The sequence below is a fragment of the Oncorhynchus mykiss genome, chromosome 9 (genome assembly GCF_057628025.1).
Source record: "Oncorhynchus mykiss isolate SJ-2025 chromosome 9, ASM5762802v1, whole genome shotgun sequence".
NCBI lineage: Eukaryota > Metazoa > Chordata > Actinopteri > Salmoniformes > Salmonidae > Oncorhynchus > Oncorhynchus mykiss.
The window spans coordinates 1583195-1603232 of record NC_143030.1 but is presented as its reverse complement, the minus strand read 5'-3'; the positions used below and the strand labels follow the sequence as shown (position 1 = coordinate 1603232).

Genomic DNA, 20038 nt, shown 5'->3' with positions numbered 1-20038 from the left:
CATAGTTTTTATTTCTCCACTATTATTCTACAATGTAGAAAATAGTAAGAATAAAGAAAAACCCTTGAATGGGTAGATGTGTCCAAGAATTTCTGTTAGCGAAAAACAGAGCCCCAATGACGTGTCGCCACTGTTGTCACGATTCACATTTGTTCTAGGACATTTGGCATGAAGTTTAATGTCCATATCAGAACACTAGATGGAGCTAGATATCGCGAGATGACATGAAGTTAATGTCCATATCAGAACACTAGATGGAGCTAGATATCGCGAGATGATATGCAACTAGAAGTACTGTAAGTGAAAGTGAAAGTAAAGTGTGAAACTCCACCGCCCTTTTTCCTCCGTTATTTCTGGAACAGACGCAGTGTTACATTCTGTTCGTTGACAAATTAGCCTTTCAACTGTTTTGGTTTATTTTTCTAAACTCCTAATAGTTTTATTGACCAGTTACAAACAGCTTTACCTTGGAGTCAGACTTGTTTTGTTCGTGAAATGAAGACCTTTCCGACCTCGGCGGTCTGGTGTTTTGGGATTCTGTTCATCAGTGTATCATTGATAACGACAGGTAGGACACAACATTATTCCTTCATTATTTAGCCTGTAGGCTATTTTATTATCTGAACATAATATTAACAAGAAAGAAACGGGGAGAATTCAAGTGCAAGATCAAAACCGAGTGCAGGAATTGTAGATGTCTTTTCGTCTGATCAGACAGGACAGTTTGGGTGTGGTGGTGGTGCTGTAGGGTAGAAACACTGTTTTCACGATACTTCGATACAACAGTGACTTTTTCCTAGCATGTTAGGAGAATTTACGATGTAGGTTAGGAGAATTAGTTAAGTTTAGGTAAAGTGTTAGCGAAAATGCTCTCCTAACTTGTTACGAAAATCGTAGCTGTATCGACGTGATGATACATAAAGTAGAGGATGTTAAATTGTTGGGCTGAAGGAAGTGTAGCCATGTTTATGACTAGAAAGAGGAGACAGATTCAGGTATATTCGACGGATATCTGTCTATAGTTTTCCTTACTCCACCAACAGCAGTTAGGGACCGTCAACATAGTGACAAATCACATTTTTCTAATTTCAATAGCTTCCATTACTCCTAAAAATGTCAAACCTGGTTCTAGCTAACCCGATGGCAGAGGCACACAATGCAAACACTTTTTGTCGATTTACATATCACAATTTGTTTAATTATTTAAATGTTTGAATTTCAATAGGTCCTTGGTCATGTGACCTACTGACCTCAAACAAGGTTCAGATTGTCTACTGACTACCCTTATATATTGCACACCCTTTAGTTTGTCCATTTTAATCTCACACGATTTTACACATACATTGAAATTTCAATAGCTCCTTGGTCATGTGACCTACTGACTTCAAACAAGGGCAAGCAAATGATTGAAAGGGGTGATTATGGGCCTCCTGGGGGGCACACTGCATCGCAGTGCTAGCTGTGCCACCAGAGATTCTGGGTTTGAGCCCAGGCTCTGTCACAGCTGGCCGTGACCGCGAGGCTCATGGGGCGGTGCACAATTGGGCCAGTGTCGTCCACTTTAGGGAGGGTTTGGCCGGCAGGGATATCTCGCCCGTGCGACTCCTGTGTTTCCTCTGACACATTGTGTCAAGAAGCAGTGCGGTTGGGTTGTGTTTCGGAGGACGCACGGCTCTCGACTTTCACCTCTCCCGGGAGTTGCTGCCGTGAGACAAGACTGTAACCTCCAATGGGACATCATGAAATTGGGGAGGAAAAAAAGGGGTAAAGAAAAAAAAGAAAGGGGTGATTATTTTCTGTTGTTCCGACACCCGGTTGATACTACGATTTTTAGTTCTCAAGCCTATAAATATTGTGCACTTGATGTTGATTGGGTGTAAAACAAATCAGCTAAAGGTTAGCACTCTGCAAGACAGAAAAGCCTCTGATGCCACCGGGCGTGACTCAGGGTTGGGGGCAGCACTCAGGCTGTGGAGGGTTGGGGACTTAGTCTCTGAGCGGATAAAAGCGGGCGGGTCACCAGGTGCACAAGGAGGCCTCCATCAGGCGCCCACTAAGGGCACATTGTTTGAGGTCAGTAGGTCACATGAACAAGGAGCTATTGAAATTAAAATGTAAAAAAAAAAGTTTGTAATTTGTTTTACGCTCCCTAACTAATTCAACCATGAGTACAAAATGCTGCTCACATTTCCACATGTTTATTAGCTTTGCAAAGTGAATGTCCAAATCGTGAAAATAAGACCTGTGCAATGTTGTGTGCAATTTTTCCAACAGCATGACACTTATTTTGGAGTCTGTGGCTCAAGTGGTTTAAAAGCGCGAATATCCATCGAAAATCCAACCTGAAACTGATTTTTACCTTGGCGCGTTTTACGATTTGCCTTGAAGAGAGACAAATAATTCAGATGGTAAAACGTCTTCTCTTTGGTCATAAATATGGCTGAAGCTAAGGATGAGTAGACTCACCAGGTTGAAATAATACAGGTTAGATTTGGGAACAAGGGTTATGGTAAGGTTAAGTATCATTTAGTGAGTGTTAAGATCATGGTAATGACTATAGAGGTAGAGGATTCATCTTTATATCAGTACCATTATAGATTAGGGTAATGACTATAGAGGTAGAGGATTCATCTTCATATCAGTACCATTATAGATTAGGGCAATGTCTATAGAGATAGGTCTTAAACCCTATCAACTCCCGAGATGAGGCTGGTGTGACCGAGTGAAATGGCTGGCTAGTTAGCGTGCGCTAATAGCGTTTCAAACTTCACTCGCTCTGAGCCTTGGGATGAGGGGTGTGGGACAATGTACTCTCTGGGATGAGGGGTGTGGGACAATGTACTCTCTGGGATGAGGGGTGTGGGACAATGTACTCTCTGGGATGAGGGGTGTGGGACAATGTACTCTCTGGGATGAGGGGTGTGGGACAATGTACTGTCTCTGATGAGGGGTCTGGGACAATGTACTGAGTGGGACAATGTACTGTCTGGGAAGGGGTCTGGGACAATGTACTGTCTGGGATGAGTGGTCTGAGACAATGTACTGTCTCTGATGAGGGGTCTGGGACAATGTACTGTCTCTGAGGGGTCTGGGACAATGTACTGTGTGGGACAATGTACTGTCTGGGATGAGGGGTGTGGGACAATGCACTGTCTGGGACAATGTACTCTGGGATGAGGGGTGTGGGACAATGTACTGTCTCTGATGAGGGGTCTGGGACAATGTACTGAGTGGGACAATGTACTGTCTGGGAAGGGGTCTGGGACAATGTACTGTCTGGGATGAGTGGTCTGGGACAATGTACTGTCTCTGATGAGGGGTCTGGGACAATGTACTGTGTGGGACAATGTACTGTCTCTGAGGGGTCTAGGACAATGTACTGTGTGGGACAATGTACTGTCTGGGATGAGGGGTGTGGGACAATGCACTGTCTGGGACAATGTACTCTGGGATGAGGGGTGTGGGACAATGTACTCTCTGGGATGAGGGGTGTGGGACAATGTACTCTCTGGGATGAGGGGCGTGGGACAATGTACTCTCTGGGATGAGGGGCGTGGGACAATGTACTCTCTGGGATGAGGGGTGTGGGACAATGTACTCTCTGGGATGAGGGGTGTGGGACAATGTACTCTCTGGGATGAGGGGTGTGGGACAATGTACTCTCTGGGATGAGGGGTGTGGGACAATGTACTCTCTGGGATGAGGGGTGTGGGACAATGTACTCTCTGGGATGAGGGGTCTGGGACAATGCACTGTCTGGGATGAGGGGTGTGTGTAGGTCTGGGATGAGGGGTCTGGGACAACGCACTGTCTGGGATGAGGGGTCTGGGACAATGCACTGTCAGGGATGAGGGGTCTGGGACAATGCATTGTCTGGGATGAGGGGTGTGTGTAGGTCTGGGATGAGGAGTCTGGGACAATGCACTGTCTGGGATGAGTGGTCTGGGACAATGTACTGTCTCTGAGGGGTGTGGGACAATGTACTCTCTGGGATGAGGGGTGTGGGACATTGTACTGTCTCTGAGGGGTGTGGGACAATGTACTCTCTGGGATGAGGGGTGTGGGACAATGTACTCTCTGGGATGAGGGGTCTGGGACAATGCACTGTCTGGGATGAGGGGTGTGGGACAATGCACTGTCTGGGATGAGGGGTGTGGGACAATGCACTGTCTCTGAGGGCTGAACATATTGCGGAATGGTAGACGGTGTCCAAGGGTTTTTAAACTGCATGCAACCTGGATTCACCTGGTCAGTCTGTGATGAAAAGAGCAGGTGTTCATAATGTTTTGTTAACTCGGTGTATAGTTGCTAATGACAGCCTGCAGTACCCTGTTTAGCCTTCAACTTCAGGTACTTAATAAGAGGGGGCAGCACTGAGCTAGCCTGCAATGTCACTTCCTTGAGTAGTTCAAACTGTCTACATAAATCTCCCACATGAGACGCCATCTTAACTGACTTCAGTTGGCTTCAATTCACATAGGAATTAATGTCATGAGACGCCATCTTAAATGACTATATTTAGCTTTAATGCTATTGAGTCTTCACATAGGAATGAATGGTGTCATGTGATTAAGGTCTTTGTCCATTGATATGGCCAGAATCCATGGAGCAACAGGAAGTTAGTTACCAGTTGTCTTTGACTGTGTGTCCTTTGTTTTTCTCCAGGGTCGTCTGAGGTTCAGGTTGTTGGTTCGGCTGACCGAGTCGTTGCCTTAGCTGGTGATGACATCATTCTACCATGTTCCCTGAAACCCAGTGTCAGTGCTGAGGACATGACAGTGCAGTGGACCAGATTGAACCTGAAAACAGAAAAGGTCCACCTTTACCTTGACGGTCGAAACTCCTATGTGGACCAGTTTCCATCCTACAGGGGAAGGACATCAATGTTTCATGAAAAACTGAAGAACGGCAACGTCTCCTTAAAGCTGACCAGAGTTACTCTCTCTGATGCTGGAGGCTACAGGTGCTTCATTCCAACACTGATGAAGGACACCACCGTTCAACTCTTTGTTGGTGAGTCATGAATACTGGAGATGTGATCAGAGGTTGTATTAGTAAATCTGGCTAAATGATTGGCTGCTAAAATATCAACATGTCTTCCTCCCTCATCATTCCTTCCTCTGTTATAGATCATGTATTCAGCTGGTCTTCCTCCCTCATCATGTATTCAGCTGGTCTTCCTCCCTTATCATTCCGTCCTCTGTTATAGATCATGTATTCAGCTGATCTTCCTCCCTCATCATGTATTCAGCTGGTCTTCCTCCCTCATCATGTATTCAGCTGGTCTTCCTCCCTCATCATTCCTTCCTCTGTTATAGATCATGTATTCAGCTGGTCTTCCTCCCTCATCATGTATTCAGCTGGTCTTCCTCCCTCATCATGTATTCAGCTGGTCTTCCTCCCTCATCATTCCTTCCTCTGTTATAGATCATGTATTCAGCTGGTCTTCCTCCCTCATCATGTATTCAGCTGGTCTTCCTCCCTCATCATGTATTCAGCTGGTCTTCCTCCCTCATCATGTATTCAGCTGGTCTTCATCCCTCATCATTCCTTCCTCTCTTATAGATCATGTATTCAGCTGGTCTTCCTCCCTCATCATGTATTCAGCTGGTCTTCCTCCCTCATCATTCCTTCCTCTCTTATAGATCATGTATTCAGCTGGTCTTCCTCCCTCATCATGTATTCAGCTGGTCTTCCTCCCTCATCATGTATTCAGCTAGTCTTCCTCCCTCATCATGTATTCAGCTAGTCTTCCTCCCTCATCATGTATTCAGCTGGTCTTCCTCCCTCATCATGTATTCAGCTGGTCTTCCTCCCTCATCATGTATTCAGCTGGTCTTCCTCCCTCATCATGTATTCAGCTGGTCTTCCTCCCTCATCATGTATTCAGCTGGTCTTCCTCCCTCATCATTCCTTCCTCTGTTATAGATCATGTATTCAGCTGGTCTTCCTCCCTCATCATGTATTCAGCTGGTCTTCCTCCCTCATCATGTATTCAGCTGGTCTTCCTCCCTCATCATGTATTCAGCTGGTCTTCCTCCCTCATCATGTATTCAGCTGGTCTTCCTCCCTCATCATGTATTCAGCTGGTATTCCTCCCTCATCATTCCTTCCTCTGTTATACATCATGTATTCAGCTGGTCTTCCTCCCTCATCATGTATTCAGCTGGTCTTCCTCCCTCATCATGTATTCAGCTGGTCTTCCTCCCTCATCATGTATTCAGCTGGTCTTCCTCCCTCATCATGTATTCAGCTGGTCTTCCTCCCTTATCATTCCGTCCTCTGTTATAGATCATGTATTCAGCTGATCTTCCTCCCTCATCATGTATTCAGCTGGTCTTCCTCCCTCATCATGTATTCAGCTGGTCTTCCTCCCTCATCATTCCTTCCTCTGTTATAGATCATGTATTCAGCTGGTCTTCCTCCCTCATCATGTATTCAGCTGGTCTTCCTCCCTCATCATGTATTCAGCTGGTCTTCCTCCCTCATCATTCCTTCCTCTGTTATAGATCATGTATTCAGCTGGTCTTCCTCCCTCATCATGTATTCAGCTGGTCTTCCTCCCTCATCATGTATTCAGCTGGTCTTCCTCCCTCATCATGTATTCAGCTGGTCTTCATCCCTCATCATTCCTTCCTCTCTTATAGATCATGTATTCAGCTGGTCTTCCTCCCTCATCATGTATTCAGCTGGTCTTCCTCCCTCATCATTCCTTCCTCTCTTATAGATCATGTATTCAGCTGGTCTTCCTCCCTCATCATGTATTCAGCTGGTCTTCCTCCCTCATCATGTATTCAGCTAGTCTTCCTCCCTCATCATGTATTCAGCTAGTCTTCCTCCCTCATCATGTATTCAGCTGGTCTTCCTCCCTCATCATGTATTCAGCTGGTCTTCCTCCCTCATCATGTATTCAGCTGGTCTTCCTCCCTCATCATGTATTCAGCTGGTCTTCCTCCCTCATCATGTATTCAGCTGGTCTTCCTCCCTCATCATTCCTTCCTCTGTTATAGATCATGTATTCAGCTGGTCTTCCTCCCTCATCATGTATTCAGCTGGTCTTCCTCCCTCATCATGTATTCAGCTGGTCTTCCTCCCTCATCATGTATTCAGCTGGTCTTCCTCCCTCATCATGTATTCAGCTGGTCTTCCTCCCTCATCATGTATTCAGCTGGTATTCCTCCCTCATCATTCCTTCCTCTGTTATACATCATGTATTCAGCTGGTCTTCCTCCCTCATCATGTATTCAGCTGGTCTTCCTCCCTCATCATGTATTCAGCTGGTCTTCCTCCCTCATCATGTATTCAGCTGGTCTTCCTCCCTCATCAGTCCTTCCTCTGTTATAGATCATGTATTCAGCTGGTCTTCCTCCCTCATCATGTATTCAGCTGGTCTTCCTCCCTCATCATGTATTCAGCTGGTCTTCCTCCCTCATCATTCCTTCCTCTGTTATAGATCATGTATTCAGCTGGTCTTCCTCCCTCATCATGTATTCAGCTGGTCTTCCTCCCTCATCATGTATTCAGCTGGTCTTCCTCCCTCATCATTCCTTCCTCTGTTAGAGATCATGTATTCGGCTGGTCTTCCTCCCTCATCATGTATTCAGCTGCTCAGCACACAGCCTTTACAACACACTCCTCACACATCCAAACCTCCCACACTGTCACACTGTCTGTGTCCCAATATTCCTACTACCTACTGTTGACTCACAGTAGTTACTATGTACTGAAAGTGATACATGCTGTAGAGAATGTTTTGTATAGTCAACAGCATTGTGCTGCTTTGCTCATTGATTTGTCCAAGGCTTTTGGCACAGTGAATTATTGATGTCATTCAAGTAAAGCTGTTGCTGGTTTAATGATTATCTCAGTGTTACATCACAATGTATTCAGGTTGATGACATGGTAATGTTGGAGTGCTGCAGGGTTCTGTTAATACTGGAGTGCTGCAGGGTTCTGTTAATACTCTGTTGTATCTCAGCCAGTGATCTCTGTTTTATCTGTAGGTGCTGTATCTCAGCCAGTGATCTCTATTGATGGAACTAAAGACTGGGGGGTGGTCCTGAAGTGTGAGTCTGGAGGCTGGTTTCCTGAACCTGAGATGGAGTGGCTGGACAGTTCTGGAACCATCCTCCCTGCTGATGGACCTCCAGAGAGACACAGAGACTCAGAGGGCCGCTACACTGTGAGACGACATGTCACCGTGGACAAGACTGACACCAACAGGTTCACCTGTAGAGTTCAACAGCCGGAGATCAACCACCTGAAGGAGACAGAGATTAATGTCTCAGGTGAGGTCTTCATTGGTTAACCCAAATACCTGAGACCTCTAGTTAGTTAGACAAGTTAGTGGAGGACGGTTTCCTAGGGGATGACCTTATTGGTCTGTTCAGTAGTATGTATAAATGATGCTTTACTTCCTGTACAGTATATATGTAGTGTTGTAATGGTTTGACATGGCTTCTCTGTTTCAGATGACGTGTTTCCTAAATCACAAGTAGGGTTGATTGTTGGTCTATCAATACTATTAGCTGTTGTAGTTCTCACAGCTTCAGCTGGTGTCTACAAGTGGAGAAAACATACAGGTGAGTTTAACCTTGATGTCTGACTGGTCCTTGATCTCTCATCATTAAGAGTCAGAGATATATTTTATTTTTATTTCACCTTTATTTAACCAGGTAGGCCAGTTGAGAACAAGTTCTCATTTGCAACTGCGACCTGGCCAAGACAAAGCAAAGCAGTTCGACACACAACAACACAGAGTTACACATGTAAACAAACATACATAAAGAAGAAGTTGAACATCTATATAGTGTGTGCAAATGAGGTAAGATTAGGGAGTTAAGGCAATAAATAGGCCATGGTGGCGAAGTAATTACAATATAGCAATTAAACACTGGAATGGTTGAAGATGAATGTGCAAATAGAGATACTGGGGTGCCCAGGAGCAAGATAAATAAATACAGGGGGATGAGGTAGATTGGCTGCTTACAGATGGGCTGTACGAGCTCAGAAGATAGATGGGGGGGCAATCAATTCACATATGGTGTCGAGGGCACAGCTGGGGGCCCTCGAGGGTGGTCTATAGCAGGCGGCAACAGTGAGAGACTTGCTTCTGGAAAGGTGCATTTTTAGAAGTAAGAAGCTCAAATTGTTTGGGTACAGACTTGGATAGTAGGACAGAACTTTCTATCTTTGCAGTAGATTGCAACACCGCCCCCTTTGGCAGTTCTATCTTGTCGGAAGATGTTAAAGTTAGGGATGGAGACGACAGATTTGTACCTTGTCAGCTCGGGGATTTGAACTTGCAACCTTTCGGTTACTAGTCCAACGCTCTAACCACTAGGCTACCCTGTCGCTTTTATGGTCATAGAAGTAAACAAACGAGAAGGGGGAGTGGAACTAGGCACTGTAGGACCTGGTTTAACCTCCACATCACCAGAGGAGGAGTAGGATAAGGGTACGGCTAAAGGCTATTCAAACTGGCCGTCTAGCACGTTCGGAACAGAGAGTAAAAGGAGCAGGTTTCTGGGCACGATAGCATAGATTCAAGGCATAGTGTACAGACAAAGGTATGGTAGGATGAGAGTACATTGGAGGTAAACCTAGGCATTGAGTAATGATATGAGAGAGAAATTCTCTAGAGACGTTTAAACCAGGTGATGTCATCGCATATGTAGGAGGTGGGACAACATGGTTGGTTAAGACATATTGAGTTAGAGGCTCTACAGTGAAAAAGACAGTAATCACTAACCAGGACAGTAATGGACGAGGCATATTGATATTAGAGAGAGGCATGCGTAGCCAAGTGAACATATGGGTCCAGTGAGTGGTTGGGCTGGCTGGGGACACGGCGATTCAGACAGTTAGCAGGCCAGGGCAAGCTAGAAGTTAGCAGAAGGGCCTTTGGAAGATGTCGCGATGGAGGCAAGTCTGTTTTTGCCTCTTCGTGTGGTGACGTCGATAGTCGTGTCGTGGATTAGTAGGGTTCCAAGTAGCTCTAGGTAGCTAGCAGGCCGCTGTTAGCTGAATGGGCCTTCAGCGGAAGTCATGCCTGAGGAATCCTCGGGCAGATTATGTCGGTATTCCAGTCATAGAGGATCGGCAGGGTTCCGTGCCACGTACCGTGACGTAGAAGGGGTCCGGATATTGTAGCAGGAGTATACTTCGGTGGTAGCACATGAGCCCTGGCCGGGCTAGCTTCAGGCGAATTGGTGCTTGCCAGGAGTGGTCATCCAGGATTGCTGTTAGCTAGTTGCGAAGATCCAGGTGAAAATGTCCATAGTTTGCGATAGGAATCCGGGGATATGGAGAGAGAGAGAGGTCAGTTATGCTCTGGTTAAAGTCACGTTCGAACTGGCGAGAGCTTTCCGAGCTAAAGGTTAGCTGAAGACCGCTGGCAGTGGTTTGCTAACTGATAGCTGGTAGTTAGCTGGCTAGCTTCAGTTGAGGGATTCCGGATCCAAAGTAAATATAAATACTTTAGGGAAAAAAGCAGATCCACACTACATTGGGTGAGGCGGGTTGCAGGAGAGTATTTAGATGTTGAGGTTTAGGAAAATATTTTAAAAAGATATGCGAAGAAAAATATATATATACAAGGGACATGACAGCACAAAGACATCTGACTGCTAAGCCATCTTGGATCTAGTGGATGTGTATGTGACATAAATATTAAACATACTGAATATTATTGAAGGTTTAAACCTGATGTCTGACTGGTCCTTGAGGTCTAGAAATGACTCATACAATACTGATGGGTCAACTGTTAATCACAGACCTCGTGGTTTATTACTAGAATACTGATGGGTCAACTGTTAATCACAGACCTCATGGTTTATTACTATAATACTGATGGGTCAACTGTTAATCACAGACCTCGTGGTTTATTACTATAATACTGATGGGTCAACTGTTAATCACAGACCTCGTGGTTTATTACTAGAATACTGATGGGTCAACTGTTAATCACAGACCTCGTGGTTTATTACTATAATACTGATGGGTCAACTGTTAATCACAGACCTCGTGGTTTATCACTATAATACTGATGGGTCAACTGTTAATCACAGACCTTGTGGTTTATTACTATAATACTGATGGGTCAACTGTTAATCACAGACCTCATGGTTTATTACTATAATACTGATGGGTCAACTGTTAATCACAGACCTCGTGGTTTATTACTATAATACTGATGGGTCAACTGTTAATCACAGACCTCATGGTTTAATACTATAATACTGATGGGTCAACTGTTAATCACAGACCTCATGGTTTATTACTATAATACTGATGGGTCAACTGTTAATCACAGACCTCATGGTTTATTACTATAATACTGATGGGTCAACTGTTAATCACAGACCTCATGGTTTATTACTATAATACTGATGGGTCAACTGTTAATCACAGACCTCATGGTTTATTACTATAATACTGATGGGTCAACTGTTAATCACAGACCTCGTGGTTTATTACTAGAATACTGATGGGTCAACTGTTAATCACAGACCTCGTGGTTTATTACTAGAATACTGATGGGTCAACTGTTAATCACAGACCTCATGGTTTATTACTATAATACTGATGGGTCAACTGTTAATCACAGACCTCATTGTTTTTATACGTTTGTTTTCTTTTGTCTACAGAAAAGAATCAAACGATATCTGAAAAAAGTAAGTGGACTGTTGTCTTGTTATTATTACTATAATACTGTTGAGGGGTGGCCAGTCCTCTACTGACTGTACTGGGTAGAGAGGAACCAGGCTCTGAGGGGTGACCAGTCCTCTACTGGCTGTACTGGGTAGAGAGGAACCAGGCTCTGAGGGGTGACCAGTCCTCTACTGGCTGTACTGGGTAGAGAGGAACCAGGCTCTGAGGGGTGACCAGTCCTCTACTGGCTGTACTGGGTAGAGAGGAACCAGGGTCTGAGGGGTGACCAGTCCTCTACTGGCTGTACTGGGTAGAGAGGAACCAGGCTCTGAGGGGTGACCAGTCCTCTACTGGCTGTACTGGGTAGAGAGGAACCAGGCTCTGAGGGGTGACCAGTCCTCTACTGACTGTACTGGGTAGACCAGAGGAACCAGGCTCTGAGGGGTGACCAGTCCTCTACTGGCTGTACTGGGTAGAGAGGAACCAGGCTCTGAGGGGTGACCAGTCCTCTACTGGCTGTACTGGGTAGAGAGGAACCAGGCTCTGAGGAGGAACCAGCAGGGTTAGATAATAACATGATGATTTTCATGTCTCCTAACTGACTATCTCTTTTTTTATTTCTTACAGTCAGATATTTTTTCCGGTAAGTTCCTGTCTGTCTGTCTTTCTTTCTGTCTACCTGTCTGTCTGTGTCTGTCTGGTTTCAACATAAATTCATATATCCCCCCCCCCCCCCCCCCCCCCCAGAGGAAGGTGAAGATGAAGACCAGCTGGGTAAGTGTTGTCTCTGTTTACTATATTCATGTAATTTTCAACATTATCAAAGGAAAGAGAGGAAATTACCCATAATACATCATGTTTTATCTACTGTCTACAGAGGAGGTCAGAATAGAGAGGATGTAGTCTGTCTTCATATTCTAGTACCCATAATACATCATGTTTTATCTTCTGTCTACAGAGGTCAGAATAGAAAGGATGTAGTCTGTCTTCATGTTCTACTACCCATAATACATCATGTTTTATATTCTATGTCCTCTGTCTACAGGGGCCAGAAGTGAGATGGGTGAGTTGTGTGTGAAAGTCCGTCTCCAACTTCATATTCTAGTAATAATAGTCACGTTCCTACATTCTGAATCATCCTTTAAATATTTAGAGGGTTGAAGAGATGGAGGGAAGTCTGCTCCTGAGATGGAGATTAAGTTTTAGCTTCAACCTGTCAGCTTCTATCGTAGCTTCAACCTGTCAGCTTCTATCGTAGCTTCAACCTGTCAGCTTCTATCGTAGCTTCAACCTGTCAGCTTCTATTGTAGCTTCAACCTGTCAGCTTCTATTGTAGCTTCAACCTGTCAGCTTCTGTTGTAGCTTCAACCTGTCAGCTTCTGTTGTAGCTTCAACCTGTCAGCTTCTGTTGTAGCTTCAACCTGTCAGCTTCTGTTGTAGCTTCAACCTGTCAGCTTCTGTTGTAGCTTCAACCTGTCAGCATCTGTTGTAGCTTCAACCTGTCAGCTTCTGTTGTAGCTTCAACCTGTCAGCTTCTGTTGTAGCTTCAACCTGTCAGCTTCTGTTGTAGCTTCAACCTGTCATCTTCTATTGTAGCTTCAACCTGGCATCTTCAACCTGGCAGCTTCAACCTGTCAGCTTCAACCTGTCAGCTTCAACCTGTCATCTTCAACCTGTCAGCTTCAACCTGTCAGCTTCTATTGTAGCTTCAACCTATCAGCTTCTATTGTAGCTGCAACTTGTCCGCTTCTATTGTAGCTTCAACCTGTCCGCTTCTATTGTAGCTTCAACCTGTCAGCTTCTATTGTAGCTTCAACCTGTCAGCTTCTATTGTAGCTTCAACCTGTCAGCTTCTGTTGTAGTTTCAACCTGTCAGCTTCTATTGTAGCTTCAACCTGTCAGCTTCTATTGTAGCTTCAACCTGTCAGCTTCTATTGTAGCTTCAACCTGTCAGCTTCTGTTGTAGTTTCAACCTGTCAGCTTCTATTGTAGCTTCAACCTGTCAGCTTCTATTGTAGCTTCAACCTGTCAGCTTCTGTTTTGTGTTGTATTTGCTATGAATTCCTGAATCTTTAGGGTTGTCAATAATTTAGACCTCTACCCTTTTTGAGAAAATAAATATTACTTACAACAAAATATTTTAATCAGATCAAGAGCTCAGTATTTGAATGATGTATTTATACAGTAATTATTATCTTTATCAAGGGTGTCTATAATTACAGACCTCACTGTATATTATATATTGATGTATTTAATACAGTCATTATTATCTTTATCAAGGGTGTCTATAATTCCAGACCCCACTGTATATTATATATTGATGTATTTATACAGTCATTATGATCTTTATCAGGGGTGTCTATAATTCCAGACCCACTGTATATTATATATTGATGTATTTAATACAGTCATTATGATCTTTATCAGGGGTGTCTATAATTCCAGACCCCACTGTATATTATATATTGATGTATTTATACAGTCATTATTATCTTTATCAAGGGTGTCTATAATTCCAGACCCCACTGTATATTATATATTGATGTATTTATACAGTCATTATTATCTTTATCAGGGGTGTCTATAATTCCAGACCCCACTGTATATTATATATTGATGTATTTATACAGTCATTATTATCTTTATCAGGGGTGTCTATAATTCCAGACCCCACTGTATATTATATATTGATGTATTTATACAGTCATTATTATCTTTATCAGGGGTGTCTATAATTCCAGACCCACTGTATATTATATATTGATGTATTTTATACAGTCATTATTATCTTTATCAAGGGTGTCTATAATTCCAGACCCACTATGTTATATATTGATCATGTATATACAGTTGAATGGTATTTTCCATGTATTGATGATTTCTTGTTTTACTAAACTAGGACATCATTGTGTCAGAACGTAACTCCAGTGTAATATTTTAACATTATTGAATGTTACTAGGTAGTGTCACTGTTTCCTTGGTAACCTGTGGTAGAGACATTGTAGGTAGTGTCACTGTTTCCTTGGTGACCTGTGGTAGAGACATTATAGGTAGTGTTACTGTTTCCTTGGTGACCTGTGGTAGAGACATTGTAGGTCGTGTTACTGTTTCCTTGGTGACCTGTGGTAGAGACATTATAGGTAGTGTTACTGTTTCCTTGGTGACCTGTGGTAGAGACATTATAGGTAGTGTTACTGTTTCCTTGGTGACCTGTGGTAGAGACATTATAGGTAGTGTTACTGTTTCCTTGGTGACCTATGGTAGAGACATTATAGGTAGTGGTAGAGACATTATAGGTAGTGTTACTGTTTCCTTGGTGACCTGTGGTAGAGACATTGTAGGTAGTGTCACTGTTTCCTTGGTGACCTGTGGTAGAGACATTATAGGTAGTGTTACTGTTTCCTTGGTGACCTGTGGTAGAGACATTGTAGGTTGTGTTACTGTTTCCTTGGTGACCTGTGGTAGAGACATTATAGGTAGTGGTAGAGACATTATAGGTAGTGTTACTGTTTCCTTTGTGACCTGTGGTAGAGACATTGTAGGTAGTGTCACTGTTTCCTTGGTGACCTGTGGTAGAGACATTATAGGTAGTGTTACTGTTTCCTTGGTGACCTGTGGTAGAGACATTGTAGGTTGTGTTACTGTTTCCTTGGTGACCTGTGGTAGAGACATTATAGGTAGTGGTAGAGACATTATAGGTAGTGTTACTGTTTCCTTGGTGACCTGTGGTAGAGACATTATAGGTAGTGTTACTGTTTCCTTGGTGACCTGTGGTAGAGACATTGTCCTCCAGGTATCAGGTTTTGTTCTTAGACTCACTGGCGTTCAACGAACAGGTTACTATCTACACTGTGTTGATCTACTGTAGGTCTCCTTGATAATGGAGACAGGTCATCAGTCTGTTTATATAGAGCTATAGAGACAGTAACCTGTTTGTTGAACTGTCTACACTGTGTTGAACTACTGTAGGTCTCCTTGATAATGGGTTCCAACATATCATCGGCAGAACAAGAACAGTTCAGTATTGTTGAAGTTAACAGAACATCTTATTGAACATGTGACTAGTGGCCCTGTCATTAACCGGTCTTGTTATGATGTCATCATTATTGAACATGTGACTGGTGGGAACAAAGTGTCTCTGTCATTCTGACTGAACACTTCAAGCTGTTCAGGGACAATGGAGACGTCTCTTCCTCATCAGGACACTTATTAGTAGTGTCATTGGGGAGGATATTCCTTCTGTTTCTATCAGCTACGGAGACAATCATCAGGAGACAGGTCATCAGTCTCTTATATAGAGTTATGGAGACAGGTCATTAGTCTGTTATATAGAGCTATGGAGACATGTCATCAGTCTGTTATATAGAGCTATGGAGACAGGTCATCAGTCTGTTATATAGAGCTATGGAGACAGGTCATCAGTCTGTTATAGAGAGCTATGGAGACAGGTCATCAGTCTGTTATATAGAGTTATGGAGACAGGTCATTAGTCTGTTATATAGAGCTATGGAGACAGGTCATCAGTCTGTTATATAGAGCTATGGAGACAGGTCATCAGTCTGTTATATAGAGCTATGGAGAGATTGGTCAACAGGTTCAGGGGATTGATGATGATTGGTCAACAGGTTCAGTGGATTGATGCTGATTGGTCAACAGGTTCAGTGGATTGATGATGATTGGTCAACAGGTTCAGTGGATTGATGCTGATTGGTCAACAGGTTCAGTGTATTAATGATGATTGGTCAACAGGTTCAGTGGATTGATGATGATTGGTCAACAGGTTCAGTGGATTGATGATGATTGGTCAACAGGTTCAGTGGATTGATGCTGATTGGTCAACAGGTTCAGGGGATTGATGATGATTGGTCAACAGGTTCAGTGGATTGATGCTGATTGGTCAACAGGTTCAGTGGCTTGATGCTGATTGGTCAACAGGTTCAGGGGATTGATGATGATTGGTCAACAGGTTCAGTGGATTGATGCTGATTGGTCAACAGGTTCAGTGTATTAATGATGATTGGTCAACAGGTTCAGTGGATTGATGCTGATTGGTCAACAGGTGCAGTGGATTGATGCTGATTGGTCAACAGGTTCAGTGGATTGATGCTGATTGGTCAACAGGTTCAGTGGATTGATGCATGTTGAATGTATTACTATTGGATAACTGACTGGTTTTAAATCAACAGGGTCTAAAATAACCCGTCAGTATGTACAGTTACAAGCAGAAGGCCTTGATGTATTTAATCCACTAATAATGACCATGTTCATTTAAGGTAAAAACATCTCTACATTTAGTATGTTGATCATCAACAAGGTTTATTTGAGCTATGGTCAGCGCCATTTTAAATTGCCATAGTAACGACTGACGGCTGGAATCAGCAAAGTGTCTGGTGTTGAGTTTTCACCCAGAGAGTCGAAGATAGAGGGTGATGGCTCCTCTACACTAGATAGAGGGTGATGGCTCCTCTACACTAGATAGAGGGTGATGGCTCCTCTACACTAGATAGAGGGTGATGGCTCCTCTACACTAGATAGAGGGTGATGGCTCCTCTACACTAGATAGAGGGTGATGGCTCCTCTACACTAGATAGAGGGTGATGGCTCCTCTACACTAGATAGAGGGTGATGGCTCCTCTACACTAGATAGAGGGTGATGGCTCCTCTACACTAGATAGAGGGTGATGGCTCCTCTACACTAGATAGAGGGTGATGGCTCCTCTACACTAGATAGAGGGTGATGGCTCCTCTACACTAGATAGAGGGTGATGCCTCCTCGACACTAGATAGAGGGTGATGGCTCCTCTACACTAGATAGAGGGTGATGGCTCCTCTACACTAGATAGAGGGTGATGGCTCCTCTACACTAGATAGAGGGTGATGCCTGTCAGGATGGGACCTTGCATTGAGAGCTGTTTGTCCAGCTGAACGTCTCGCCATTTGTCGAAGGTAAATATTGTCAAGCAGTTTTAGAATCCTGACGTTATTATCGATCGATAAATATATCATGTATATCAATACATATCGATTGCATCTATTAGTAGATCAGATCAATAACAAATAGCATTGTAACACAATGTTCCATAGGCTACACTAGAAAACATTCTTTATGGGATTAATTCACATGAAATGTGTATTGATGACATCTTTGAGGTTACTGATGGTTATAGTATTTACATATTCATTAGTGATGCTATGATGCTGTCCTTCATAATGGTTACTGATGCTACTGTTATTTACATATTCATTAGTGATGCTGTCCTTCATAATGGTTACTGATGCTACTGTTATTTACATATTCATTAGTGATGCTGTCCTTCATAATGGTTACTGATGCTACTGTTATTTACATATTCATTAGTGATGCTGTCCTTCATAATGGTTACTGATGCTACTGTTATTTACATATTCATTAGTGATGCTATCCTTCATAATGGTTACTGATGCTACTGTTATTTACATATTTATTAGTGATGCTGTCCTTCATAATGGTTACTGATGCTACTGTTATTTACATATTCATTAGTGATGCTGTCCTTCATAATGGTTACTGATGCTACTGTTATTTACATATTCATTAGTGATGCTATCCTTCATAATGGTTACTGATGGTTATAGTATATACATATTCATTAGTGATGCTGTCCTTCATAATGGTTACTGATGCTACTGTTATTTACATATTCATTAGTGATGCTATCCTTCATAATGGTTACTGATGCTACTGTTATTTACATATTCATTAGTGATGCTGTCCTTCATAATGGTTACTGATGCTACTGTTATTTACATATTCATTAGTGATGCTGTCCTTCATAATGGTTACTGATGCAACTGTTATTTACATATTCATTAGTGATGCTGTCCTTCATAATGGTTACTGATGCTACTGTTATTTACATATTCATTAGTGATGCTGTCCTTCATAATGGTTACTGATGCTACTGTTATTTACATATTCATTAGTGATGCTATCCTTCATAATGGTTACTGATGCTACTGTGATTTACATATTCATTAGTGATGCTGTCCTTCATAATGGTTACTGATGCTACTGTTATTTACATATTCATTAGTGATGCTATCCTTCATAATGGTTACTGATGCTACTGTTATTTACATATTCATTAGTGATGCTGTCCTTCATAATGGTTACTGATGCTACTGTTATTTACATATTCATTAGTGATGCTGTCCTTCATAATGGTTACTGATGCAACTGTTATTTACATATTCATTAGTGATGCTGTCCTTCATAATGGTTACTGATGCTACTGTTATTTACATATTCATTAGTGATGCTGTCCTTCATAATGGTTACTGATGCTACTGTTATTTACATATTCATTAGTGATGCTATCCTTCATAATGGTTACTGATGCTACTGTGATTTACATATTCATTAGTGATGCTATCCTTCATAATGCTATCCTCTACTAACACAGAGGACCAGGGGTCCACCCTGCTAACACAGAGGACCAGGGATCCACCCTGCTAACACAGAGGACCAGGGATCCACCCTGCTAACAGAGGACCAGGGATCCACCCTGCTAACACAGAGGACCAGGGGTCCACCCTGCTAACACAGAGGACCAGGGGTCCACCCTGCTAACACAGAGGACCAGGGGTCCACCCTGCTAACACAGAGGACCAGGGGTCCACCCTGCTAACACAGATGACCAGGGGTCCACCCTGCTAACACAGAGGACCAGGGGTCCACCCTGCTAACACAGAGGACCAGGGGTCCACCCTGCTAACACAGAGGACCAGGGGTCCACCCTGCTAACACAGAGGCATGTGTGAAGGCTACCTGTGTCCTCCATAACTTCATGAGGATAGACACATGGACCAGGAGGGGACCAGCAGCTCGCCGCCACGAGGAAAGGTCTGCTGCTCTACAGGATGTTGCCAGGATGGGGGCCAACAGCGTTGCCCGGGAGACCATCTGTGCGCGGGACACCTTCCTCTCCTACTCCCTGGCAACACCTCATAGACTACACTATGCACAAACAAAGGCTCTTTTAAGAGCCACCAACATTGTAATAAAACTGTTTTTTTTTAACCATTCTACTTCAGTGAGGGTGCTGTTCAGGTGTTTGTGGGTGTGTTTCTGTGTTCTGGTAAGGGGGATGGATGTCTGCACAAAACCCAAACAGGCTATTTTAAGAGGGTCAGGTGTATTACTGTGAGCTGTACACCTTTCACCTCCAAAGAAAAGGCAAGAGGAGCAACCATGGAGAATAGTAAGACACTACATTATTATGGATATAGTGTGTGTGTGCATGTTCAGGTTAGGGTGATGTCTGCACAACACCAAAACAGGCTCTTTTATAGACCGGCACAGAAAAGACCCGGTTAGTTTTTCACCGGTTGGTTTGTATTTCTGAAT

The 20038-nt window shown here is 43.3% G+C and overlaps 1 protein-coding gene across 5 annotated transcripts; it reads left to right on the top strand.

Annotated features, from left to right (window-relative positions):
* The first annotated feature begins 267 nt into the window (after positions 1-267).
* On the top strand, positions 268-19711 carry LOC110510451 (butyrophilin subfamily 1 member A1). 5 transcript variants are annotated; one of them, XM_090183258.1, is made up of 9 exons: positions 268-568; positions 4666-5013; positions 8004-8288; positions 8472-8582; positions 11649-11675; positions 12280-12295; positions 12402-12426; positions 12698-12715; positions 13249-19711. In XM_090183258.1, the coding sequence occupies exons 1-9, from the start codon at positions 496-498 to the stop codon at positions 13408-13410; spliced, it is 1065 nt and encodes a 354-aa protein (XP_090039384.1). In that variant the 5' UTR covers positions 268-495; the 3' UTR covers positions 13411-19711. The 5 variants fall into 5 exon arrangements, 4 of the variants coding, with proteins under 4 accessions (XP_090039384.1, XP_090039385.1, XP_036842926.1 ...); XM_090183259.1 differs by lacking the exon at positions 11649-11675 and having other exon boundaries at positions 282-568; XM_036987031.2 differs by lacking the exon at positions 11649-11675 and having other exon boundaries at positions 282-568; positions 12400-12426; positions 19095-19711.
* Positions 19712-20038: the final 327 nt, after the last annotated feature.